We start from the raw sequence: 27,285 nt of genomic DNA on the forward strand, positions 1-27,285 counted from the left end.
TAGGTTTTTACAGAAGGCATATCAGGAGCAAACAACAATCAATATAAAAATATGAATGATGAAATAGAATTGAGGAAGGGTATTCATGCTATGTAATTGATCCTAAAAGAATTGGCAAAGCTATAAAGTCCAACATTTAGTGACAGACATAGTATATAAGTGACGTCAGTAGTAAACAGAAATCATTTCCTATTTGTCCCCAACCACTTTACAAGGCTTCAACAATAGAAACTCAAAGTGTGACACCAACTCTTTCTTCCATTCCTTGCTGAGATTGATGCATACTCCATCCCATTACTGAGATGGAAAAAGAATCAATGTTGTTTATGTAACATCCTAACCGGAATTTCGCATCAGAAAAGCCACTATGCATCCCAACAAAGCACCCGCAACAACCTGCACCATATCATATACATCAATTATTTATGCCCGTTGGTAAGATTGTTAAAATGCTTAAAATACAGATGTCTCCCTCAACAATGGATGTTACCCTCCTTTCTTTTTCACCTTGGTAGATTGTATACATTTGCATGCTTAATCCCATCTCATATATGTGAGAGAAGGCTGATATCATTACTTTGTAGACTCAATTACACAGAAAATTTGAACCTATACTAAGTTGTAAGCACTACTATGAGGGGCGCAATAATCTCATAAACTATGAAGTGCTTCTTCTGGCTTACTAAGGCTCCATTTGGTTGATACTTTTGCTATTTGCCTTTTGTTTTCTGTTCATTTTTTGCTTTTCTCTATCCATTCTTCTTTTGTAAAAAGAAGGAAAAAGAAAATATCAAAAAGTATCAACCAAATGGTCCTTAAGTAACAAGCCATTTCTTTAAGAGAAAATAAAGAACAAAAATCTGTGCTCTAGGTTAAACCTTATTGTTTTGCAGCTGGGAAGTGATAATTGACTCATAAATCCAGACTTATGTTCTTAAAGATATAGAGAGAGGGCAGGGTTGCCAACAGATATCAGCAATTCATAAGGATTTCACGTTTGGCAGGCTAAAAAAGCCTTTATGTTTTGGAGATGTCAACTGTAGACTTTGAAGCCTTCAAGGCATTGCTTACTCCTATCTTTTGCTTTTGGTGTTAAAATCATTATTTCACTTTTTGAGTTTGCTACACACTAAGGGTGGAATACCTCTGTGATTTCAGGCTTACAAACTGATTGAAATTTTTATAATAATACAGAACTACAGTGATATACTGAGAAACAAATGCTTTTGGAAGAACTAATTAAGCAATAAGCAGTAGTTATCTTAGCTATTTGTACAGTGTAGAGAGAAGCAGACCTGGAGTGGAGTATGCCCAAGTAATTCACGCAGAGGCCTCACACTAGATAATGGGTGTTCAGGAGGGAACTCACACACAATTTGATTCAGCAGCTGCCAACATAGAAAGAAAAATATGAAAAGAGTGTATCAGGACTTCACAATATAGGTGTATCAAAGACAAATAAACTTTGTATCTACATTTCATGCAAAATGGGACTTACTTCAGCTTGACGGCCAGCATGAAGTCGGACACCTGAGGCATCATACATCACCTGCATATATAAAAAATCATCAACCATACTCACCACTCTAAAACAAGCATGTGGAATTCTTTCTCATTAAAAACTACTATTAAGATAAAAAAAATAGCAAGAGCATCAATGTCAATACAGTGCAATGATTTTGGTAACAATCATGATTACGTCCATCCATATTCAGGAGAGCGTGAACTATGGCCGCCACTTTTGTCTTCCAAACATGGATGAAAGTTGAAGTACTTATTACTAACACTATGCGTAAAGCTAATTCTCAGGTTTTAGTCCTCATGCCTTCTATTCTCTGTTGTTAAGCAAGTGGGTCTCCAGGTCGAAAGCAAGAAACAGCCAATCTGGCTTTCTGGTATAGAATGTAGAGTCAACTATGAGGGAAGCAAAAGTCTAAAGTAGCAGCAATAACTTGATCTCGCAGAACTATGGTGTAATTCTACCACATGCGGAAACTTCTCTAAATATGTCCTCCTAGATAAAGCTTAAGCAAATTTTTACAGAGTATGCTCTCTTGGCAGCTAAAAGAATTCCAAGTGTTATATAGGAAGCAACAAGAAAACCATAGGAAATTGGTATAAAGGCTTCACCAATGAACTTATGTAACCAATATTTAATTTTGAAACTCCAAAGTCATTCAGTTACCAACTGAACTTTAGCTTTATCCAGTTTCATTCAAAAATTCACCAGGGAGCAACATTCTGTCAAATATTTGTTATCCAGATCAAGTCACTAATCAGTTTTGAACTTGATCTGGACAATAAAAGCCAAATCTCTTCACATCAGTATCACTCAAAACAATTGGGAGCAAACCAAACTTAAACTCTTTTGGAAACAACAACATAATAACAAATTGTTACAAAAGAAACACATACCATACCAAGTGCATCAACGCAATTGCCTTAAATCCTGTCAAGATGATATGCATTGTAGGACAGAATTGCTGCAAAATTTCTAGAGGACTGTTGATTATGGGAAGGAGAGAGAAGCTTAGCGAAGATTCTGTGGAAGATTTACAAAAAACCATAGAGATCAACATTGTTGAAGAACATGCTGCCTACATTCTGAACAGGTAGTTCAGGTCTATGGGATGGAGATAGGAGAGAAAAGGAATGAGAAAGAAAAGCAAAGGGAAAGGAGGGCTTGCCACTGGCCAGCAGGTGGCTGCTCGCCTGCAGCATTCCCAAGCCAGTAGGAGCAAGGAGGGTCCAGAGAGAGAGAGAGGTCTGTCTCTGTCTATCTTAATAAATTATTTTTCTTAATTAGATTAAATAAGGCTTTATTCTGATTAAGTTATCTATCAATTTTATCATCATGACCTATCAGCCACTTGTTTTCCTTAATCACCATTACTGCTGACACACCAACTTAAAAGATATAAGAGCTACATGTTTGCATGTGACTGCTTTCATTAATTTTTAAGCAGAATTGCACAAAAAATTAAATTCAGCAGGCTAATTGAAAAGAATTAAGAGTGGCAAATTGAAACATTGGGTATAAGTTTAGTTGCAAAATTGGCCATCATCCTGAACAATTTCTAACTAAAAATTTGCAATAGAATAGAAAATAAATATAAAAAAATTGAAACTCATCAAGTTGAGGGCAAATTTGAAAGATGAAAATATCAGAGATACGCAAATTTGATATAGATTCTAAAATTAGATTTAAGAAAAATAAAAAAGAGGCCATGCAATGAAAAGATAGGTCATATGTGAGAATGTCACCACAACAAATGAAAAGTTAGGAAGCACATACGACACATGCCAAGACCACTGCAATTGCAAAAGCTGGTCCTCCTGTCCCATCCTGTAGACCTATAGCAACTGCTAGAGCTGTCACAGTTGCAGAATGAGATGATGGCATACCACCTGAATCAATCATTCTCTTAGAATCCCATCGCCCTTCTTTAAACCTGAGTATCTAGGAGAAACAAGTTCAAATATTTGAGCTACTATTCTGAAAGTATTGGGCCTGTGATTATAATCAACTGAAACTTGAAAACCTAATTTAACTACATATGCTTGGTCAAAATGTAAATAAATAAACTACCTATACAAGTGACAAAAATTTAACCCAAAGAAAAACCATGGATACACAATTAATTACAGCCAAACCTTTGAGTTAAACGGTTACAAAGAACAACCTTTTAATTTCCACTACCAGGGATGTATTTGCTACTTTTACCTCCAAAAGCAGGAAAGTGATTTCCCATATTTCAATCCTCTCAAGTGTCTTAGTTTGAATGTAGTCCTAGATCTTATTTGATTGGTAATTGCTTTAAACTATTAGGAAGTCTTTCTCATATAAAGTTGTAAAGTCATTATTGTCTTCCTTATGGTGGAATTGTAAGACAACATCTGCATTGAACAAGTTTTGCACAAACAATTATTTAGAGCCTAGTGAATAATTTTTTTTTTTTTTTTAAATGATGAGAGCCGATGAAATTCATCTATATGAAACTCTCCTAAAATGCCTTTACAAAAAGAAAAGATAAGCCCTAAAATGGAGGGGTAAAGAAAAGAAAAGATCTAAGCCTAGACTATCAAGACAAGGTTACACGATCAGCTAATGATACTGGATACAAAGATAGAACATAAACTGCCTCAACAATTCAATTCAAACCGTAAGTGGTTTTGACTCTGAAACCAGGACCAAAAGCAATCATTAGCATATGCTTTCAATAGTCCATCGCCCATTGAGAATCTAGAATATTACATTCAACAAATTTTAAGAAAGAGGGTGATTGAAAGGAAAATGTCAAATGTTTTTAAGGCTTCCTTTAACATCAATAAGCATTTTCTTTTCAGTTCTTCACAATTTCTGAAGAAAAATGGAGGCATTTCACTCTTGGCTATTTCTATCAAATCTACTTTTACTTTTCCTAAAAAAAAAAAAGAAAAAAAGAAAGAAAGAAAACCACCATGCCTCTTAAACACCTAGAAATACAGTACTAGATCTGGGGCACTAAAAGAAATCCCATAAGAATGAGATACACGCAATCCTTTTTACACAAGGAAACCAGATAAGCATATGGGAACCAGTCTTCCCTCTAGCTTTTGCAAGACCATTAACAAAAGACAAAATTCCCTAAAAAATCCCATAAAAACTTCCAACTGACATTCCATTTTCAGTTAATTCGGCATTTCCCTTTCCTATGAGGAACTCATACATTGCATCTAACTAATTCCATACCTAAAATATAACTTCTCTTATTCAAAGTCCAATGTCCTTATTAGATTACCATATTGATGCAGGTTAAAACTTAGTGATCACTCATTGAAATTGAGTCTACTAGTCATTCAATTGAACAAATCGCAGGAAAGCTGAAACACAGGTTACCCCGACAAGGCTAAAGTAAACAAGTTTTTAGTAATCAGGGTTTTCATTAAATTAACAAATATGCCAACATTTCTATTTATTGGCAAACAGTTAAGTATTTTATGAGCAGTTGACAGTCAAAGCATCTTTTTTGAGGACTAAACCAAATTCCAAAATATTCCAAGTTTCGAGTTTATAACATTTTCATCAAACAACAACAAAATAACGAAATTCGAAAAATTGCAACTGAAATTCGAATATGGTAATAAGTTTAAACAAATGCGCAAGCAATCATGCAAATGAGCAAAAAAAATGAAACTGAGATTAAGAAAGGACGGACCAATTGGTGAACAGTTTGAGGAACTGAGCGAGAGCGAAGGCGAGGAAGGCCGTGATAAGAGGGAGGTTGTTAGGAAGCAGATTCGACGACGGAGACGACGCAAAAGACGTCGCTTCGCTGCCTCTGGATGAGCTCGCATCAGCTGCCGTCATCACCTCGTCCATGTGCTTTTCTTTCTTGTTTGTGCCTTCCAAAAAAGCTTTGGATCTATGAGGAGCTTGATCTCGATTCGTCAAAGCCTCCCTCCAGCAGCCTCGGGCGACCACGCTTCAGAGAAATAACAAAATGAGGAAAAACGAAAAAGAGAAGGGCCCACGGAAGGCAGGCGCTGGGTCCTCCAACTAGAATGGGCCCACTAGTGGACTGGTAAATTTTGGCGCTTAGTGAATTGTTTATATTATTATTGGGGGGTGGGGGGGGGGGGGGGGGGGGGGGTGGATTAGTTGAGAAGGAAAGAAATAAAGAATTTGGAATTTTGTTAATTCTAGTGCGCGCAAGTGCAGATAATTATTCGGCAAGAAATTTTAAAAAGAAAAATGCACAAATGACTGATCTTTTGGTAAATTGCTTAAAAAGTGTTTTTTTTTTTAAATTTCATCTAATTTTATTTTGAATTTTTAATTATTTTTTGCACTTGTTTATTTATTTCTTCTATTGAATATACATTTATTTAATTATGCATAATACTTTAAAAAGTTTTTAAACTATTAAAAAATTTAAAATTAATTTTTATTTTTTTATATTTTTATTTTGAATCATATACTTTATCACGAAAGTCTATGTTTATATATCCAATATCCATTCATCTTTTAGTCATATGTAATCTGTTTCCTGCACTTGTCTTTTACTTATCTCTTACTAATATGAAATCTGTAACATTCTATATTAATCTGAGTCTATCTTGACCCTTGTGTCTCTCATGGGACTCACTTAAGTCTATTTCGATCCTTATATCACTCATTTCTTATTAATATGGAATCTGTGACATTCTACCTTACTTAATTGTGAATATTATTATTTTTATGTATTTTTTATTAATATGAAATCTATGACATTCCACATCGCCCAATTGTGCATATCAATGTACTGACTCTTTACTCATTTTACCCATCTCTTACTAATATTTTTAATGTAGAACTTGTGACATTCTACTTCACTAATTGTGCATCTTGATGTACTAGCTCTTTTAATTTGTGACATTCTATCTCATTCAATTGTGCATCTTGATGCACTAGCTTTTTAAATTTGTAATATTTTACCCTATCCAATTGTGCATCTTGATGCACTGGCTTTTTACCCATTTTACCAATCCAATTGTGCATCTCGATACACTGGCTCTTTACTCATAGAGAATACAAACTCTTACACTAGTTCGATTTTACCCATCTCTTATTAATGTTTTTACTAATTTTACTTCTAGAGAAGAAGGATTTTTACACTAGTATAATATTACCCATCTCTTACACTAACCCAATTCTACCCATCTCTTACTAATATTTTTACCCATTCAATTGTGCATCTCGATTGCTCTTTACTCATAGAGAAGGATTTTTTGTGCATCTTGATGGCTCTTTACTCATAGAGAAGAAGGGCTTCTACACTAGTTCGATTTTACTCATCTCTCACACTAGTCCAATTTTACCTATCTTTTACTAATGTTTTTACTCATGTAATTGTGCATCTCGATGGCTCTTTACTCATAAAGAAGAATAGCTTTTACACTAGTCCGATTTTACTCATCTCTTACATTAATTTAATTTTACCCATCTCTTACTAGTGTTTTTACCTATCTAATCGTGCATCTCGATGTATTGATTTTTTACTCATAGAGAAAAAGGATTCTTATACTAGTTCGATTTACCTACACTAGCTTTTTACTTATAGAGAAGAGGGACTCTTACATTAATTCGATTTTACTCATAGAAAAGAGGGACTCTTACACTAGTCTGAATCTACTTCGAATCTTATATCTCTTATAGAGACCCACATCAATGAAGATCTGAGTCTGCTCTGATACCACTTATTACGAGCTCACGTTTCTATCTCAAAATATATGCTTGATAGGTAGTGAAAGATCTATATTTATATACTCAAGACTCACTCTATTTATTATTAATGTGAGATCCGTGACATTTTTTGATATCACGATCCTATCATAAAACCATGTGAATCCCACATAAAAAGGATATGCTCCTAGTGGGTGGAGCCATAGATCATATATTGAAAAGAAACTCTTAAAGGGGAGTCATGAATCCCACATTATTTGTGTACTAGAATGATAATGGGCATTTAAGGATTCATACCATTTTCAAATTGTGAGGTGCTTTTTGTAACATAAAACTGTGAGGCCAGTAGTCTAAAGTAAACAGTATCACACAGACTAAGGATAATAAGCCTTTTGTTGAAATAGAAGAAGATGTTATGATCTTAACGTGAAACCATGTGAATGTAATAAAAAATATTTAAATTTTTATAAATAATTCAAGGATTATTTTAAATATTATATGATTTCATTATAATCATAATAAAAAGCTTTTATTGAAGTGAAGGAAGGTGTTACGGTCTTAACGAAGAACCATGTGAATGTAATAAAAAATATTTAAATTTTTATAAATAATTAAAAATTTATTTTAAATATTATGTGATTTCACTATAATCATAATTTTTTGTTTCTCCACTTAAAAATATATATATATATATATATATATATTTTTTTTTTTTTATCTATCACTGACTATTGACTTAATCGTGGGAACATAGCTCCCAACTTCTTTCAGTCCTGTATCTCGCAGGAACGAAGTGGGGCAACAATGTTGATCCGAGAAGCAAAATTTGGCATCAATCACCAGGCTTACGTTAAAATAAGGCTCATCAAGTTTGAAGTTATCATGATTTAAACGACGCAGCCAGCCAGCAACATAAAGCACTTAAGAGGAGGCAGAGGCGCATTGAAGTGTGAATAATATAATTAAAGATAATGTGACGCTGAAATCAAAACGCCAAACCCCAACCTTATGAAATCACTATTCATTGCTTTCGTTAATTCTTGTTTCCTTCACTTTGTTCTTCTCTACGTAACAAAGCGTTTCTACTTTGCTCTACTCATTTACAATGTATCAGAATTTTCACAGATTTTTTCCATTAGGGGCCGGGGGTGAGGGGAATTCAACCACTCATCTAACCACAATGCTTTTTCTAAGGATTTGAACATTCATCTTTAACTTCAGGCGGGCAGCGCCACGATCCACTATGTTTACTAGGCAACGGAGTACACCTTCTAGACGTGCGCTTTGTTGGGATGAGGGCGGGTTCCTGTTCCGACTCTTCCATTGTTATATCACTTTCACTATCATCTGCGCTTTTGAAAACCGGGTGGGTATACGCACTCTGAAGGAATCCTTTCAAGTTGAGGTTTGGCTCCCTTGCACGCTCCAATGTATCCTTCATCATTGCTTCCTGAAAACACACAAAAAGGAGCTCAAAATAAGAATTTTACCTTTTTAGTTCCTAGGTAAAAATAGGACGAAGCAGCATAAATACTCAAGCAAGGCAACACCAAGGATAAATAGAAACTTGTCATAAAATAGAACATTGAAAAAATCTAGATATTAAAAACCATTCAAAGCTGCAAGAGGAGATAACACACACAAAGACAGTAATACAGATGGAAGCCAAAAGTTCCAACTGTGGTTTCTTTTGTTGAGTTACTTCGAATCAAATAAGACATGTGTAACATACAACCAACCTGTAATGGATATCTGACAAAAGCTGGTTCGTAACGCCCTTTACAGAATCTGTGGAACCATATGGTCAATACAGGAAGTGTGATAAGCAATGGAGTTGACTGAGCAGCTTCTTTTGTGCTCAATAATCCCATCAACAGCAGCTGTGAGACTATTAATGCAACAATGATACGTGCATGAACATCAGGCCAGAATGCTGCTCCACTTTCATATTCCTGATTGTAGACATTTATGATCTACAAGTTCATTTAAGTATGTATTAGAGCAAGGATTTCCAATAGAAAATGAAAAATGGAATAAGCACATTGATCAGGTAAAACTAATATTGAAAAGCCTAAATTCACAAAGACCTGGATTATTTTTACAATGCTAGCTGGAAACTATTAGTTATTATTGCAGTTACAACATGAGGCTATAGTCACCGGTGCAACAAACATGGCCTAAAAATGATGAGTTGTTTCCCCCTCCTAATCTTTTAAGAGAGTCAAATTAGTTCAATCTGTATGACAAAACAAGCACAGCTCATCTCCCTCTTTCCCCTCTTCAACAACCTGATATGACAACCAATGAACTTTAATTCTATCCGCCCAATCTCAGAATTTCAATGTCTTGATGTTAACTGAGGTTCTGCATCTTAAAATTGATAACTGGTAAATTTTAAGCCAAGTATACAGAACAAGTTCCTGAAGACTAGACCAAGCATATAGTCTCACTGCCTATGCACTACAGTTCCAAAAGGTAATAAACCTACTTTTGGAAGATATCAGTTGTTACCTGATGACGATATACGACATAAGCCAAGCCAAAGAATACTATTATGAAAGGAAGCAGGATAGGAGTCACCACAGCATAAACAAGACCAAGTAAGAAGTAAAGTTGTATTTGAGGTTCGCCTGTATTGAAACCAATGGTTCCAGGATCCATTGCCTCTTCCCTGTCCTTTTCAGTCTTAACCAAGAAGAAATTCTTTAAGTGATAGATTATTAAGGGTTTCAATCTCAGTATCTCTCCAGCAACTCCAGCCCAACCATCAACCATTATATAAGTAATGAAGAATGTTGCCTTCATTGGAATTGAGACACCAATTGTCTTTGGTATCCTACAAAATACCATGTGAGGTTACATTAGAGAAACACTTGAATACAAATTTAATATCATTAATAAAACAGACAAGTCAAGCAGAGGATTGGTCGCACAAGCAATATAGAAGTTTTTGGATTATATGGTATAAAAACTAGTGATAGTAATGAGGAAATGAAAGAGCAAAGAAACTGCATGATGAATTAAGCTATTGGACATATCGGATATTCTTGACAAACAGTCTATTATGATATATTCAAGGTTCAAGCATGAGCATCAAATTAAAGTTGATTCCCACCAAGTCTACGTGAAACAAACAAAAAATAAAAGAAACAGAAACTGAGAAAGAGCTCATCTATTTTCTGCAAATAAAAACATGAACATATTATGGTTAAAATTTTGAGGTGCACAGCAAGAAAGAGAGAGTATTATGAATGTCATCATTAGGAGAGAAATATATTGCACAAAGATGAAGGTAATAATAAAAATGCAGAGAGATCATGATGATGAATTCTCCTTGAACCGATTTTTGGGTTTCACTACATTTTGGTTTTCCTTCTCCTTAAAAACAGAAAACAATTTCTGGACATTGTTTAACTTCAGTCCCATCATTTAGTCTTATGCAAAATCCATATTAAGTGATATACATTAAAAACTAGAAGCCAGCAGATGAGATGAATGGCGGTAAAGAGCAATACTTAACTAGAGCAAATCAGGCTGCATTAGCAACGTTTTCACTCCTAAATTAGATCCTAATTCTTAAAGCCACCATGGACAAAATAGGCAAGATAAGAAAATGATGACAGAAACTAAGAATGAATGGCATGCACACACATAAGCTTTTCCAGTAAGCATAAAATACAGAAGGCATATACGAGAACATACTGATTAGTAGACTGGTGGATAAAATTATTTAGTTGCTGAAATGCAGTTCCGGCAATTATGCTCCCAAGAAAAACATTAATAAATTGGAAGAAATAATATCTACTCGCAGATCTCCTTTCCAAAACCGATAGGCTAATACAACCTTCGAACTTTGACATTATCATCAATATAGTGGGCAGAAATAAAAGAAATATCTTCAAAGCAATCCCAGGAAGGAAACCTTGAATGAATGACTTTATGCCTTTCCTGCAGGAAATACAGATGAGGTTAGTTTATGCTGGGAACAAAATGGAGAATAATCTCTTAAGGGAAAGAAAATTTTGTAGCTAAAATAATTGTACACTAATAACCCAAAAGCTTTTCCTAACAGCTAAAAGTTGTTACCCTCCAATGGGCGTGTTAAGGTCCTAGGTACTTGTCCACTAATAACAGTTTTTACCTCTCCCCCTGAAATTCTTCAATTTTATCCAAAAAAAAAAAAGAAATCTTTACTGAGATCATTATTAAGGAGATTAATAGAAGCTGATAAAAATTTCCTTTTTCTTCAGTGCAAGGCCAAAAATATTATAGAGAATATTACTATCTGCAGAAAGGAGAGGATAAAGAAAAAGAAACTCACATTTCAATGATAGGTTTTAGGAAGGGAAGCGCCTTCTCAATGCCTTCTATGTTAGCAAGGGATTGTACAAATGCTATAGGAATCATGAAAAAGAATGTAAGGAAGAAAAATGCAACAGCTACAATGAGCCTCCGAATTGTGAGAAAAACAAATGGAATTGCCAGGTTTTCCCAGTACACATCTCGTGGCTCTGGAGCCCACTCAGTCAACCATATTGTTGGGTTCCTAGATTGTTGAGTTTGTGCACAAACAGCAGCTCCCCATCGAGTTTTAAAGGAAACAAATGCTGCTGGCATGATTGATTTAGGGTTGTTAGCAACCTTCTCTCTCTCGGCAGATATCTGACAGTCATGGAGGGAACAGATAATTAAGCACATAGTTCCAGTTTACACTCTTGGATACAAACAAATTGCTTATCAGTTAGAAGATTAAGAAAGGAAAAACCAAAATATCCTATAGAGATGGTAATTTCAACCGCAATAAAGTTGGATTTAGAAACTGAAACCAAATGATTGGACATTTATGATGCATGCAGGCAGTTTAAAACTATACACACTTTTTTCGCAATTGAAACCATGCTTATTATTCAAATGTCATAAGCTTCAGGAACGAGTAGGTAGTGGATTGGTCAAACTGTTTGGGGCTTTAGATGAGTATTTAGGTTATGAACAAACTGCCAATCAATGGAGAAGGAAAACAGAAAATAATCATTGAAGTGTGATGAATACATAGGCCAGATTCAAATAAACTGAGGTTTGATTTGCACGTAAGAGATTCTCAAGTGTAAACAAGAAAATGTTTGCAAAGAAACATGCAGTCAATAGAGATAGTATATGGGTGCTTTTCAACCCCCTCCCCCCACAGTAGGAAATCAAGGAACTTCTAAGGAAAGGAAAGTTGATCTACTGAGACTCAGAAATAAATAACAAAATACAGGAAGCAAAAGAAATACTACTTACATCTCTAGATAATCTCTCAATTTTGGATGTATAAAAGTCAATTGCATCTACGCTGTTACCCCAAAGGCCAAGGAAACCAGTCTGCTTGATAGAAGAAGAAACTCATCAAAAGATGTCAGGAATCAAAAATTAAAACTAGCATGATCTCATCAACTTTATTTTGAGCTGAATGCTGAAAGATAAAACTAATTGTTGAAGGCATTGCACCCAAAAAGAAAAAGGGAAAGGGTAATGAATATTTCTAGACATAATATAAGCACATTCTTTGCAAAAATTACCTTCAATGAAGGTCTCCTAGATGGATTCCTTTCATATTTATTTTGATAGAAGTCAAGCCAATTCTGAATTTGCTTCTTCTCATTGACCAATTTGGAAAGGTTGTTAGCATTATAAACAACCTGCAAACAAATAATTATGAGAAAACACCATAGAAAGATGTATTTTCAGCATTCAAAGAGTTAAAATTAAGCTAACAAATTCAAATTTAACAATATGATGTACTTACAGCAGTCAAAAGAGTTGAACTAAGCTAAACATGTCCGATGATTGAAAAGATATGTAGGATCATATAATTTGTATGTTGATGTATAATATCAAACCTGATGACTGAGATAGTGATCTGGATGATTGACAAGAAAAAAATGTTGGACAAGCTCACTAACTGATTCATCAGGATCAGGTGGGACATTTCTAACCAGTACCTTCACCAAGAAAAACGATGTCAGAAACAAGAATTGAACCATTAAAAGAAAAAGCTTAAGATTTTGAAACAGAATTTAAATCTTCAGGAGTCAGCTACTAAAAAAACCAAAACTATAATACTATCTGACTGGCTTTTTCTTTAGAACTTCAGAAGCCAAGGGGGAAAATGAAATCAATAATAAATCTCAATAATTGCTCAGAGAACATAGAACTTGAATAGAGGACATGTAGCTTCAGTATCACTTTAGGATCAATAAAATAGTAGACTTGTGCTTACTGTGAACTGGTCTGGGCGCCGCTGCTCCGATGCTAGAAAATGTAATCTCATTGCTGCCACTATCTCATACTCTCGTTTCAACACGTAGCATGTCCAAATGGTAAATACATAAGCCATTACCAAATGCGTCCAGAATCTGGAAAAAAAGTATTATAAATATTCTAATTTATCATTAATACTATTGAAGCAATACTAGAAAAAGCAAACTTGTTGAGCAATTTCAGTTCCACTGAGGAGTTGGGAAAGAACCCAATTCACCATTATGGATTTGGGTTTTTCAGAAATGAGAGAGCAATAACATCCCAGGATACAGCCAAAAGGGAAGAAAATGGAAATTCAAGGTCATCATTCAGGACATCTACACTCCAAAGCATTCAAATCACCTATTTGGCAAAAGAGGTTTAAACATCTGTACAGTGAAATATTGCTCTGCAGACATCTTACATGGGATAAAAGTTTTACTGTCAAAGTGTTAATCCCCAAGATCCCAAACTGATGATGCATCACATGTAATGCCCTTTCAAGAGTGATAAAAACTACAAAAGCTCTACTAGGGACCATTAATTAGAAACAATACAAGATGTAGTCCAACTAAGCCCATGTGCCTTTTTGCAAATTTCAAATGGTGAAAAAAATTAGTGCTAATTATTGTACGTTGGAAACACCTATTTGAAATCATAAAGGAAAAGACGTATGCCGTAATACATATAACTTTAAGTTACAAAATTGTCCTAACTCTCAACTATGTCAGGTATTTGTAGAAATTGTAAACTATGTCAAAGAGTTCTTTCAAAAGCAAAAGGATAAAAGATAAAGATAAAGCTTGAAAAATAGAAAGTTCTGCATACCTACGTGATCCAGTTGGAATATTTGATATAGAGAGCTTATCTATATCGCTGTATGTTAAACTTGAACGCTCCAGGGTATTATTAGTCCAATTAACTGGTACCATGATCGTAAATGCTAAGAATGCAATAGGACCAAAAATTTTAAGCCTGCACTTGAATGGGGGTGAAAAAGAAGAAGAAAGGCAAAAAAGATGGCATTAGTGTAAGATGATAAAAGTAATAAATTATGTCTTTGCAATGTAAAAGTGATTATTATCACCTACAAATTACAGATTAAGAATCTCAACCATCCATGACTGCACTGCAGGATTCCTGGGTGTTGCGGATGGTTGATATTCAAGTTTGTATAATTCTCTTGGGAAAAGAGGTAAAAAAGAACTAGCAGTTGATACGAACCCATGTATGTATGTATGTATGTATGCATGCATGCAAGTGTGTGTGTGTGTGTGTGTGTGTGTGTGTATATACTCTGCAGCAGATAGATTTCATGCCAGGAATAAACTAAGGTCCTTAAACAACATGAAACCAGAAAAAAGTACACAAAATTCCTAAAGTATTACCCTACTCTAAGTTTGCTCATTATGAGTTTAATAAGAGTTTAGACCATTTCATTTACATTGTCAAAAATGTAAGATTCATTCTCGAATTTATAAACTGCAAGATGTTTTTCCGTTGTTTGCGGATTTACCTTTTTGCTAATATGACTTCAACTTTGACATAACACAAACACGTGATCTACACGCACATATACACACCAAAAGATGACTAACTTCACGTTATCAGGAAAATATATACCAAGAGCCAAATCAAATTAAACAGAATTCTGATAAAAAATTCCCAAACTGAACACCAAAAGCTTCCCAGTAAACCAGAAATGCAACTGATAGACAAACCCTCTTACCACATTGCCAGTTCTCCAACATACTCTTTTAATCCTTAACTATTATTACTGAATCTCAGTTCAGCTAAAACAAGAGCAAGCTTGTATATTCCCAGATTCATGCTTTGTGTGCCTAAAGTTCAACTTAATAATTTGCACTTGTCTCTGTGCCGGTTAATGCACCAAGTAGCCTAGATATTACTGCAGCTTGTATGACAGCACAAATAATTCAGCCCAACAAGGTCATTTAGACATGTGGGCTATCATTTCGCGTTTAATTGATGTGATTACAAATGTACCATCAATCCAGTTTTTCAAATTGAAACATACTAAAATTTGAAACTTGCCAACCAATAGAATCTTGTACTTATGTATTCACTACGGTGCCAACAATAGAGCTAGAAAGAAATCGAACAACCAGAGCATACACACCCCAACATGTAAATCCTCAAGTAAACAGCAGAATCCAATCCAGCATGGTCAATCAGCTCAGGCTCCGGCATTTGCAGTGCGGCAGGCATCCAGTTCAGAAACCTCACATATGACCTGAAGTCTAAATTCACGAACTTGCTTACAAATGCACCATTTGCTAAAGGACTGCTCCTTAAGCCCTTCAGATACCATTTTGGGAAGTAGACTCTGTCATTTACAGGTTGAATCCGAAGAATTGCAAATGCCAAAAAGAAAGCAAATGCACTGAGAATATTGATAGCTGCTGCAACTCCAATATCATTCAGAGTAGCCATGTGTTTGCTTCAACAACGAAAAATTACTACTTTCCTGAAAATAGAAAGGAAAATTAAAAAAAAAGGGGGGGTAAAGCTTTGACTTATGCAATGAGCAAACAAACAGCAAAAAATTAATTTTGGGCCAAGTTTTATTACTTTTTAGTTACAGGAAGGACCAGCCTTGTTCATTAATAATAAATATTAGATTAAAGAAAAAAAAGTAAAAACTTTGGTAGCAAAGTGAAAGCAAAAGTAAGCTACTTTTGAATTTTGTGCTTAATTTGCAAGAGCTGTCGCCCTGTACCAAAAACAGCAAATGTCGATATCAGAAGCTAATATCTCTTGTTTTTTTATTTTTTATTTTCTTTACTTTGGAACTCATGTAAAGCAACATCCCCCACCATCAAATCCGAAATTCAAGAACTTTTTCTAAACAATGAACGTAGGGACATCCACTATAAAAATTAAAAAAAAAAAACAAAGAAAATGAAAGGAAAAACAATTAACAGAGTAAGATTTAAAAAAAGCTAAATTCACCCTTTTTTTTAGATTTTTAAAACAATTATTAGATGAAACAAACTCTCAATGTGAACTGTTTTTTGTGCTCAGATTTTCTAGGCAAGCGAACAAACACTTTTCCCAATTCAGTTACTATCTTTCACCTCCCAGCTTCATAACAACGAAGAAAACACAAGATGATCCACGTTGGTACCTATCAAACCCGAAAACGCAGCGTTTGAAGTCCAATGCAGTTCAACTCACTCGTCAGAAGCAGCCGTAACAGATCAGAAAGACAAAAAAAAAAAAAAAAAAACTTACATCCTAAATGCAAGCTAAAAACGCTTCTTTTTCAGTTTTTTCTTTTTGGAGTGAAGCAAGCGGCGAAAGGGAAATAAGACAGGAGAGAAACTCTGGAGTTCTTCAACACTCTGTCAAAACCAAATCAAGTGAAGAAGTAAGATTTATTGACGGGATCGCACATTCCTTCTTTGTTTGTGCTCTGCTCTAAAAGGAAAGAAGGAAAGACAGGAACAAAGTGCAAAACATAAAAGGAAACTGAGGTGGCAAAGAACTTATGTTTTTCGAACGGAGGCATCCGGTGGAGTGGTTTTCGTATTTTTGTCTTCTCCCCCTTTTTTTTAATAAAAAATTACTGTTATTACATAAAGATTGTAATAAAAAGTGACAACAAAAGGTTTGTCTGCGTGATTCGGTGGCACGTGGGAGAAAGTGAAGAGAATACATCTCTAACGGCTACTATTATTATCAAAAAATGCGATACAACTACCCAAAAGTCTACGTCGTCATGATTAATGACGCTTATTATTGATAATTTATGGGAAAAACAAATAATTCATAAAAATACGTGTCTCAGGTGCAAATAATTTTCAAGTAATATAATATTAGTGCATAATTTATGAAGCAATGAGTTATGGGTTTGGTTAATTATTCTTAAGGACAATTTGATTAGACGTGTGCAACTTTATGTGCTGGCAATGCTTACTAAAGCTTGGGATGGAATAGCAGTTAAAAAACCATTTTTTTTTTTGTCCCATTGAATTTTATAATTGGAAAAACGGATTAGCTCCGAAGAATTTTGACGTATCTCAATTTTTATCTGTCATTTAAATGTGGGATTCTTACTTTCAAAGACAAACACATTGGAACCTAGATACAGGGTTTCAGTTCATATTATGATTCAAGAAAAAAAATGTACAATTAATAATTAATTAATGTAGTTTAAAGAAAATGTTATATAGATTCTTTTTATGACTTCAACAATCAACTTTAAGAATCAAAATATGATATAAGTTACTGAAATTTGTAATGTAAAACATTTATGGGTACATATCTTAATAATTATTATTATATCACATTAACAAAAAGTAAAATATGTTAAACATGGTAATTATTAATTATGTGTCATATTTTAATTTTTTCTTTTTATAATTGAAGGAAAAGAGATTCGAATCTTATTTTTTAAATAGAGAAATTATGCACAAACTAATAAGACAAATACTCGAGTGCATGTCATCTTTTAATTTAAATTTGACTTTTTTTTAAAAAAAATTATATTTATCATTAAACTAAATATTAAACTAGTAATATTAGTGGCTATGTTTATAGTTGGTGTGACAAAGACTTAACAATTTTCCTACTGACTTATGAAAAGGAATGGATGGCAAATTACTTTATTCACTTAAATCCAAACACCAAATCCATTATCCCCACTTGTTAGCTGAAGAGAAACATCAAAGGACATAACAAAATAAAACGACAGTGAAAAAAACGTTTCAACAACCAGCCACCGCCATTGAACCCGACCAAAGCTTGGAGGGTTTCACGGCCAAATGAAAGCAACTATGCTACAGATCTGCTTTTGACAGGGCCACCATATCGGATAGACTGTACTCGGCAGTTGCCAACTTGCCGTCGAGTTTGAGCAATTCTTCTTTAAGAGTTTAGATCATGGAGAGTTATATCCCTTTAGATGAAATAGTGCATAACAAGCAAAAGTAATCTTTTTGATTATATATATGTTTTAAGGGTATTTTCTTTTGTTTGAACTTAATCCCCTCTCCTAGTCATCTAAAGGAAAGCATTCACATCATAAATATCTTATATAAGATACTGCCTTTTCTGCAAGTACAAACAATAATGCCCCACAAATCTTAAAATAAATACAAACAATCACATCTGTTTGTTCCGTTCACTGCACATATGCCAACAGCTGCAGTGTTGATTTTCTCTTTGGATCTTCGATAGCATAAGCCATGCAAAATAGTGCTGACTTTCGACTGTACTGGAATTGAGAGGTTGCGCTGACATTAGTTCTTTTGGTGAACGGCTATCTGGTGGATGTCCATGTCTTTCAACATTACAGATCGTCCGCAAGAATCACATGGAGCAGTCCTTGACCCACAAACGCTCTCATGCTCAGAGAGTCCTCTTAATCTGTCACGAACGTCCATGGCAGAGCTTCCAGCTTGAACCATGTCACCGCAAAACCGACATGTAATTAAGCGCAGGGGGCAATCTGAGGCTTGGTGTTGCACCTGTCCACATAAGTGAAAGTTAGTAAGAATATCTAGATCAACAAGTAAAGAAAGATGCACTCAAGGTTTCCACTTTCCAATCAGCCAGTTCTCAATTTTCTCATCTTAACATCAGATTTACAAAATTTACCGAAGGAAATTTATCTGAGACTCCAATCATTTGGGTCACTCCAGAAGCTAAGCGAAAAGATCATTAAAAATCATGATCCTTTAACTAGCTTAGGTGATGGATCCCATCAAACATATGATATCCGAACCTCATGCTTTGAAAAGATGAACCAAAATAAGTTTAGACATGCCACAATGGGGTGCCATGTGGTTGTCTTCTATAAACACTTCCAACTATTTCGAACCTTTCATTTTGCTAGACCACATCCACAACACGTTGACAGCAGTTGTCAGAGATGTAAATGTCTAAATAACATATTTACAACCTAATAGAAAATCTAAAACTGCAATTTACAATAACCATTGATGCTCAGTCCTATCATCATCTGCCAGCTTAGAAGGGGGCTAGTGGATATACCATCCTTTTTACTGGAATTGGCACATAATGACACACAAGTATATAAGTTATGCATTATGCAACATTCTCATAAACCAGAACAATAGTTTTCAGTTTTGCAAATTAGCTTATGTTCCACTTCTGAAATAAATTATCAAAAATTGGCAGTAATAATGCCCTAGTTAATTCAAATAAAGTAAATTGAAATAGATTGTGTGTAGAAAGGAGGAGTGTGGCCTACCATGTCTTCCTTCTCAAAGACTAGTCCACAAGGACACCTAAGTGGTTCATGGAACACTTTCACGTGCTTCTCCATCTCTCCCAGTTGAAAAGCTTGCCCACATTTGTCGCAATGCACATGGTTTTTGGCCTCTTCAATCCTAAGAACAATTCCACAACCAACATGTGAACAAACAACATTGTGCCTACTACAGTAGGCTTCATGCAGGGCAATACTCCTACTGGGAATAAAATGCTTGCAATTCTGACACTCCACAGTATCCACCTCCATTGAAGATGAGGACACAGCTTGTTGACACACCCTCTGCTTGCTGTTCTCTTGAACATGCACTGATACCTGGTACTTGGTTGTTCCCTTGAAACCATAGACAGCAAGGCTGTAAGTACCAGCACCCAAGTTCCTATCTTTGGAGCTAAGGATCAAAGTCTTCGAACCAATATCATGAGAAGACCATTCATGTTGGTGCCGATTTGGGAATATAAGAGGATGCTTGGAAACATAAAGATCAGTATCTCCACCATTCATGTCCGCGTCGATCTTTACCTCTATTTTGACATCACTGGAAACAATTTTTTCCCACATATTATCATCAATTGAGAACTTATAATACATGTAATTTCCTTCCTCAACAAATCCAGAGTCTGATGTACCAAACACAAGTGGTTTCAAGACGTACTGATTTGTCCTCTCTGAACCAAGACCTGGGTTGACTATATCGACCTCGATATCTGTTTCCAAGACAGATATGGTTGAAGAGGGTTTTAGCTCAAGAACGTGTAACCTGTATGTCAACTCCCCATATTTAACTGTGAGAATATCATCTTCAGAAAGAGTAGCATGCTGACGAAGGCTTGTTTCAAGAATAGCTTTGTGATTGGGTAAGTCAGAAAAGCCAATTCCATCAGGTTGAAGTTTAGCATATGTTCCTTTTGAAAGTCGAACATATCGAACCTCAACCAATGGAGCCTTTGGAGTGTCCACAGGGAACAGATTACTCCATACATGGGGAGGAAGGCCAATGGAATTTTCATCTGCAGTGAATTCCAAAACACCTGAGTGAGTGGTCCTATTATTTTCCTTTTCACTACCATTAATCTCCGACGGACCCTCTTGATGAATCACTGACAATTTAAAGTACATGGGTCCCTTGTCAAATGCACCTTGATCAGACAATTCTGTGAAACATGATGGTGGCAACTTAATCTTATCTCCACTACCCTGAAAAGGTACAGCTTCTAAGATTCTATAGAAAACTATTCCGCTTCCTGCAAGTAAACTTTCTCCCATCTGCTGTTCAGCCTGAGCAGGACAAGGGAATAAAAAAGATTAGAAACACCCGTTACCAAATATACAAAATACTCAACTCATTAGTAAAACATCTATGTAAGCACTAGTCCTCTCTATACATACATTATACTCGACTCCACTCTTCGTAATCATTACATAAGTGTTAACAAGATGCAGACCTAATACCCAACGCAAGCAGATTACAGTATCCAAACAGAAAAGTTAACTAAGGGTATGTCTGTTGATTAGAACTTAAAACTTTCAAATTTAGGGTCTCAGGTTAGAATCTTGGGAAAAGGGAGGTTGGGTTTTATAGAAGGGAAGAAGACTAATTCTTACGTGTAGCCGAAGACTAATGGACTTTCACATTATTAAAAAGGAAAACATATTCAATTACATCATTTTTTTCATACAATAATTTCCTCAACGATCTTCTTATTACACCCACGTTTTTAAGTATTTCAAGTAAAGCATCGCTTCCCATATAAAAAATATGACGCAAAGGGTTATAGTAATATAATCTCAATAACGCTACACATTGAATTAATTAATTAATTGCCCAAGAAAAGAGTTTCCACCTAAAAAATTGGTGGCTTATTATCATAATTACGAACTAAATAGAAATAGTTATGAATCAAATTGAAATATCAATAAATGATTTGAGAACCGAAAAGCTGAGATCGGTAGACAATAGTACCTTAAGCTGAGCTTCAATGGCATCAAGCCTTCTAGATCTCTGAGCAGCTTCGATGGCATCTCGCTGCTTCTTAGCCTCTTCTTTGGCTTTCCTCTCTTTCTCCAATTTCAACTTGGCCCTTTCCTTCCTCTCCCTCTGTTCTTTTTCAAGCTTCTCTCTCGCTCTCCTTAGCTCAAAATCCATAAATAGAAAAAAATTCCCTTTACTTCTTCAACGTTGGATCGAAAATTTTGAGAATTGAGACGGCTTTGGTCTGTTGTGTTTTCTTTTTAAAGATTGTTTGAAATTAAAATTTGTGATGTTTAATAAAGGTGTTGCAGGCAGGCTTCGACTCCGTGTTGGTCAAGGTTTCAGGAAAGAGGAGGACGCTTTGGCTTTCGGTTTCTGAATCCGAGAAGGGTCGGGGCCTTTCCGAATTGGTCCTAGATCAAGGCCGCCGGATCCAATGGTCAGAATTGAACTAATCTTTTCAAAGCCCAAGTTAACCGACATAAATATTGATCTCTATATCTTTAAAAAAAAAAAAAAACTCTTTCTCGTTTAAATTGTTTTTTCCTTTTTAATTGTAAAAATAAAAAGAAAAAAATTTATTTTTTAAAATATGGAAAAAAATTTAATATAAATGTTTAATATTTGTGTATGGCATTTTATGGATTAATTGCTTGTTTGTTTATTTTAAGACAGTAACATGTAGCTTATACATGTACAGATATGATGTATGCCTTCTGTCTTGTGTTAGTTGTGTTAGCGTATCACAGAAGAGCTAATGATGTTTTATTTGAATTATACTTTGTAATGTTTATTGCTTATTCAGAGACATAAATACACCTAATTTCAAGTTAATAAATCATACGTTATCAGTTCTTTTTTCTCAATTTTTTTTAAATTCACTGTCAATATATTTGAGAAAAACCTGCTTTTCCTATGTTTGATCACTAATAAATCAAGGATAAGATCCCATTTTCTTGGTACAAAATCAACAGAGAATACGAAGAACTTGTGTTTTCCTTGGTAGCACAACTGGAATCCACGGATAATATATTTTTCCTTGTTACACTATAGAAAAGCCGCTTTAGTTTAAACTAAAGCGTTGGAAAAAATATTGCATGTAGTGTATGACACCACTTCATTAGCGAAAGTTGGAAATGGGAAAACAAGAGTTGTTTTTCTGCTTGGCTCTAATTTTCTTACCTTTTTTTTTTTTTTTGTATTACTCTCTATAACTCTCAATTTCGCTCATTATTGTTCAATTTTGCCGAGCATTTATTTATCAGTTCGGTGATTTTTCACTTTCTAAGTATTAGCTATATATCCAATTCTAATGTCATAAGAAAATAGAATTATATAAGTTATTTTAAGACGAAATCAATTTGGATATTCCTTTAAGTAGAGGTGCCACAAGCGGATGTGTTAAGATGAAAGAAGAGAAAATGAAACTTTATCTGCACGTTTGGTTCGCGGAATAGGCAGGAATGAAATAGAATTGTTATTCTGTGGGAATAAAATAGAATAATTATTACTTTATTTGGTATTGTGAATAGAATAGAGCAGAAATTATTATTATGACTTATTACAGTGTTTGGTTGGTAGAAATAAGATTGGAATAAGAAATAAATAGATGATAAAAAGACAGGAATACCCTTAACCATATTAACAATTATTTTCATAAAAAAATAAAATTATCCTTATTATCATTTAAATACATATTTTTCCCAAAAGACAATTATCCATCATACTTATATTTTCTCCCAATTATTAAAAATAATTATAATTTAGTCACATATTTTTATAAATGGATAATTATTTAAAAATATAATTTAATTATAGTATATTTTATCCATCATAATCAATTAAATTTGTGTATAGATTTTTTTTAGCCAATTCTTCATATATTATGAATCATTTTCGAAATATTGTTTAGAAAAAATATCAAAGAAGAAATATTTGGGAAAAAAAATGAAAATACTAGTAGAAATAAAAAATCATGTTTTTTGATATATTAAATAGAAAATCATATCTTTAAAATTAAAAAGATAGTCTTTCATTTTTTTCTAAAAAAAAAAAAAGATATGTCTTTTGATATATGAAATATAAAATCATATCTAGTTAAAATTAAATGATGGCCTTCAATTTTTTTCCAAAAAAAATGTAAATTATGTCTTTTGATAGATTAAATACAAATTCATATTACCTTTTAAAAAAAGAAGAAAATCATTTTTTTGAACCCAGCATTTGGTGCTGAGGAAACATAAATGGCAAATAAAGAAACGTGTCTTTCAATTTATTATTTTCATTCCATATCTGGGAAGAAAATGACAATTTAATTTCATTAAAATTTCAACGTTTCATTAAATTTTCAGCATTTCATATTTCATATTATAAGAAGGGCTGGTCTTGGCTAAACTTCTCATTCTTCTCGTTGCCACATATTCCATCTTCTTGTGAAGGCATTTATCTCTGGCATTGAATGTTTGATTAATTAAAATTAAGTTTTCGTCAAGGCAATCAATTTGAGCTCTGATATCTATCAAATCTCTATATATATTCTTATTTTAATTTTATTATTTCATCACACCAAGTTACTAATAATAATTAATCATGTTGAAGAATGACAATGGAAGCCGTCCTATAATAATACATCCATTGCTCAAAATTTGATCAAACAACATTGGAATATGGTCCTGCTGTAGACTTTCTTTTCATTTCATAGGATACTAGCCAGATTGGTGTGGTTATCTTGTTTAGATTGCCTTACAAAAAATTCTCCCTTGCTTTAAACTTTCACCTAGGAATGGACTTGCTTTAAAAAAAAAAATCATTATTTTAAAATACACAATATGATTAATTAATCAACCTTATTTATTGTTTGTTATATATATATATATATTGTTTAATATAATCAAGTTCATTGAATTTTGTTCCGCTGTAATTCATGGGTAAGGCAATTTCACTTGCAAAAATACACACTGGTCAAAACTAGTAGGCAAAATGTAGCTAAATTTATTTGATAAGAAAGCATCAGTCATTTAGCAGAGCATATAGAACCAGTCTTGGAAGAACCACACCAGAAAAAGTTTGCATAAATACCAATTAACGAGAAATCTTCAACTTATGCAAATTGTCCAAGTAATGAAGAAACCGAGTTTGTTGAAAGGATTGATGGACATTTTGAAACTCATCTTTGCAAAGTCCAGAAAAGTAGCTGTTATGACGTTGATAACCAAGCAAAAAGAAAGAACTCACCATGCATGAGTACACACAAACTTACGAACAACATCTACACGAGCTATACAATTGAATTCAATGTGACAACACCACTTAAGAGCCATTTTATATATTTATATGATTTAGGCCTAGTCTAAATTTTAATTCCTCTATTTTCTTTTTTGGTATTTATGAAAGCCCATCGAGCTTGAGCTACACAAAGAGAAGTGTCTAATTTTTAATTCCTTATAACTCTATACTCTCATTCTTCTTTCAATAAACTATTCCTAAAGATAATCAACTGTTTATTGAACTCAACGAATACAGTTGGAAGCTGGTCAAGGAAGTTAAAGCAAAGCTACAAAAGCAATTTAAAATTAGTAAGTCAAAGAAAGCAGCACTTGCTTGATAGTCGGATACCAGCCCCACTTATAGTAGATCATGAATATGACCTTGCATAAGATTCCATTTATGTTTTCATTTTACAATCAATACCTGAACTGAAATGTGATAAATTTCAATATTTACCTACATATAAAACATTCAAATCATTCGGTCACCAACAGCTCTTTCTAAGCGTAATGTCAAATGGACAAAAGCTTTTTCACAGCATAATTATTAGATTCAAACTTCCAATTTTTATACTTGACTTAATTTGTGCATTTTTATACTTCTCCATTTTCATCGAATACTTATCTACCAATTTCACCCTCTTACTCCCTCTAGAAGACTCTATTTGGTTCAAAGAATCAAAGCCCACTTTTTTCTTAAAATGACAATATCTATTTTAATTTACTGGTTTTTAATCAACAAAAAAAAATTCAAACAACAAGTGCCCAAAATTACAACAACTTAGAAGCAAAATTCATCAAAATCACAAGTAAATCAAATATACTAACAGTAAAAACCCAAGAGTTAGATCTACTAACAATAATCACAAGTAATCACAAAATCACAACAATTAAATTAAAATGTTGTTTCCTGAAGGATTTGAAGCAACTACCTTAACTATGGACGATTGAGAGAGAGGGGAAGACGAGTGAAAGCGGCTGAGAGAGAGGGGCAGACCCATGGGTGAGAGCAGCTGAGAGAGAGGGGAAGACCCATGGCTGAGAACGCGACTGAGAAAGAGGAAGAAGACCAGTTGAGAGAGGAGATGAAGACGGAGGAAGGTCGGCTGACAGAGGAGAGGAAGACGATCGAAGATCGATTGAGAGAGAAGAGGCTTTTTTGGGGAAGGGCGGCTGAAACTGTTGAGGAAGATGGGGGAAAGAAGAAGAGAGAGAAAAAAATTACATTTTATATGGGACAAAGTGGTGATTTTCTTAATCAGTTGAGGGTATTTTAGTCAAATTACATTTCATAGTTATTCCCCCGATCACGGAATAGATAATACTAAGGGGGACGGGTATTAGCCATTCCCACCCCAAAGCCAAATTTGAGGAATTTTTATTCCTCTGAAATACCTATTCCGCACTTTGTTTGACAACCAAACAAGGGAAACATAATGGCATGGGAATAGAGGGGGAATAGCTACCAAATGCGCTGTATAAGTTTTAAGATAAAAAGATGCTTTGTACAAGGGCTTGAAGTCATACAAAAGGGACTTCCAATATAAGGAAGCCATAAGTTTCCTAGAGCAAGGGAATCCACAAATCAAATCCCATTAGATAAAAAATGCATCTGTACAAAATCAGTTCTATTCAAGAAAGTCATAATTTTTTTATACAAGATGAAAGCAAAAATTAGTGCACATAACAACACTCAAGTTGGCAACAAATTCCTGTGACTCAGATGAACACAAGAGAGAAGCTAACACAATAGTTAGAAAACAACAATGGCAATGCTTAAAAGGAATCGGACTTGAAGATCGCAAAACACAAGGCATAGGGGAGAAAAAAACAAATAATTCAAAAACAAACAGCAAAATGGGAGCCATCAAAAGGGAATTTATTTTTAGCCCTTAAAAATAGAAAGAAAAATTTTTTTAGCCCTTAAAAATAACGTCATAAGAAAATATCCAATTCTACTGTCATAAGAAAATAGAAGGGGAATTTTTTTTAACCCTTAAAAATAATGTGTTTTTGTAAATAACTTTCAGGATAATTTTAACTGTTTTTAGTCACCAGAATAGATTTTGGGACAAAAAATGCCCTTAATGAGCCATCTTCTTTAGTGTGCACTTTCAAACAGGCAAAAAATGGAAATAAATAAATAAATATGCAAAAAATTTTGCAAACATCTAATTTTGTGCAAAACATCCATTTTTTTTTGCGAAGGTTGTGCAAAACAAAATAATGTTGCATGAGATGATTTTTTAGAGATTTGGGTCATGGCATTCAGATAAGAGGAGAAGGGTGATATTAAACCGAACAA

The 27,285-nt window shown here is 34.2% G+C and overlaps 3 protein-coding genes across 4 annotated transcripts; all 3 read right to left on the reverse strand.

Moving 5' to 3' along the window:
* Positions 1 to 44: 44 nt before the first annotated feature.
* Positions 45 to 5,482, reverse strand: LOC18612315 (Acid phosphatase/vanadium-dependent haloperoxidase-related protein). The gene is made up of 5 exons (XM_007049058.3): positions 5,199 to 5,482; positions 3,296 to 3,452; positions 1,499 to 1,549; positions 1,296 to 1,388; positions 45 to 396 (listed from the first exon to the last, which is right to left on the reverse strand). The coding sequence occupies exons 1-5, from the start codon at positions 5,360 to 5,362 to the stop codon at positions 337 to 339; spliced, it is 525 nt and encodes a 174-aa protein (XP_007049120.1). The 5' UTR covers positions 5,363 to 5,482; the 3' UTR covers positions 45 to 336.
* A 2,726-nt stretch (positions 5,483 to 8,208) lies between these two features.
* Positions 8,209 to 16,979, reverse strand: LOC18612316 (ERD (early-responsive to dehydration stress) family protein). Of its 2 annotated transcripts, none has more exons than XM_018113997.2 (12): positions 16,739 to 16,979; positions 15,624 to 15,971; positions 14,312 to 14,458; positions 13,464 to 13,599; positions 13,084 to 13,185; positions 12,763 to 12,882; positions 12,485 to 12,565; positions 11,526 to 11,866; positions 10,907 to 11,152; positions 9,716 to 10,040; positions 8,944 to 9,177; positions 8,209 to 8,654 (listed from the first exon to the last, which is right to left on the reverse strand). In XM_018113997.2, exons 2-12 carry the CDS (start codon positions 15,935 to 15,937, stop codon positions 8,394 to 8,396), a joined length of 2,307 nt encoding a protein of 768 aa, XP_017969486.1. In that variant the 5' UTR covers positions 15,938 to 15,971; positions 16,739 to 16,979; the 3' UTR covers positions 8,209 to 8,393. The 2 variants fall into 2 exon arrangements, with proteins under 2 accessions (XP_017969486.1, XP_017969481.1); XM_018113992.2 differs by having other exon boundaries at positions 16,632 to 16,979.
* Positions 16,980 to 18,509: 1,530 nt separating this feature from the next.
* On the reverse strand, positions 18,510 to 22,110 carry LOC18612317 (Ubiquitin fusion degradation UFD1 family protein). Its single transcript, XM_007049060.3, has 3 exons — positions 21,706 to 22,110; positions 19,722 to 21,020; positions 18,510 to 18,975 (listed from the first exon to the last, which is right to left on the reverse strand). The coding sequence occupies exons 1-3, from the start codon at positions 21,886 to 21,888 to the stop codon at positions 18,748 to 18,750; spliced, it is 1,710 nt and encodes a 569-aa protein (XP_007049122.3). The 5' UTR covers positions 21,889 to 22,110; the 3' UTR covers positions 18,510 to 18,747.
* Positions 22,111 to 27,285: the final 5,175 nt, after the last annotated feature.

This window comes from Theobroma cacao, chromosome 1 (genome assembly GCF_053813885.1).
Source record: "Theobroma cacao isolate CCN51 chromosome 1, ASM5381388v1, whole genome shotgun sequence".
Lineage (NCBI taxonomy): Eukaryota > Viridiplantae > Streptophyta > Magnoliopsida > Malvales > Malvaceae > Theobroma > Theobroma cacao.

Excerpts from the sequence above, each read along its gene's own strand:
- LOC18612316 (XM_018113997.2), bottom strand. The coding sequence starts at position 15,937 with ATGGCTACTCTGAATGATATTGGAGTTGCAGCAGCTATCAATATTCTC. Across the intron at positions 12,883-13,083 it reads ATCACTATCTCAGTCATCAG|GTTGTTTATAATGCTAACAA; the intron begins GTTTGATATTAT and ends ATTTGTTTGCAG. Across the intron at positions 11,867-12,484 it reads TTGAGAGATTATCTAGAGAT|ATATCTGCCGAGAGAGAGAA; the intron begins GTAAGTAGTATT and ends CATGACTGTCAG.
- LOC18612315 (XM_007049058.3), bottom strand. The coding sequence starts at position 5,362 with ATGGACGAGGTGATGACGGCAGCTGATGCGAGCTCATCCAGAGGCAGC. Across the intron at positions 3,453-5,198 it reads CTCAAACTGTTCACCAATTG|GTTTAAAGAAGGGCGATGGG; the intron begins GTCCGTCCTTTC and ends CTAGATACTCAG. Across the intron at positions 397-1,295 it reads TTGGGCATACTCCACTCCAG|GTTGTTGCGGGTGCTTTGTT; the intron begins GTCTGCTTCTCT and ends GATATGGTGCAG.
- LOC18612317 (XM_007049060.3), bottom strand. The coding sequence starts at position 21,888 with ATGGATTTTGAGCTAAGGAGAGCGAGAGAGAAGCTTGAAAAAGAACAG. Across the intron at positions 21,021-21,705 it reads CCATTGAAGCTCAGCTTAAG|GCTGAACAGCAGATGGGAGA; the intron begins GTACTATTGTCT and ends TGTCCTGCTCAG. Across the intron at positions 18,976-19,721 it reads TCTTTGAGAAGGAAGACATG|GTGCAACACCAAGCCTCAGA; the intron begins GTAGGCCACACT and ends TTATGTGGACAG.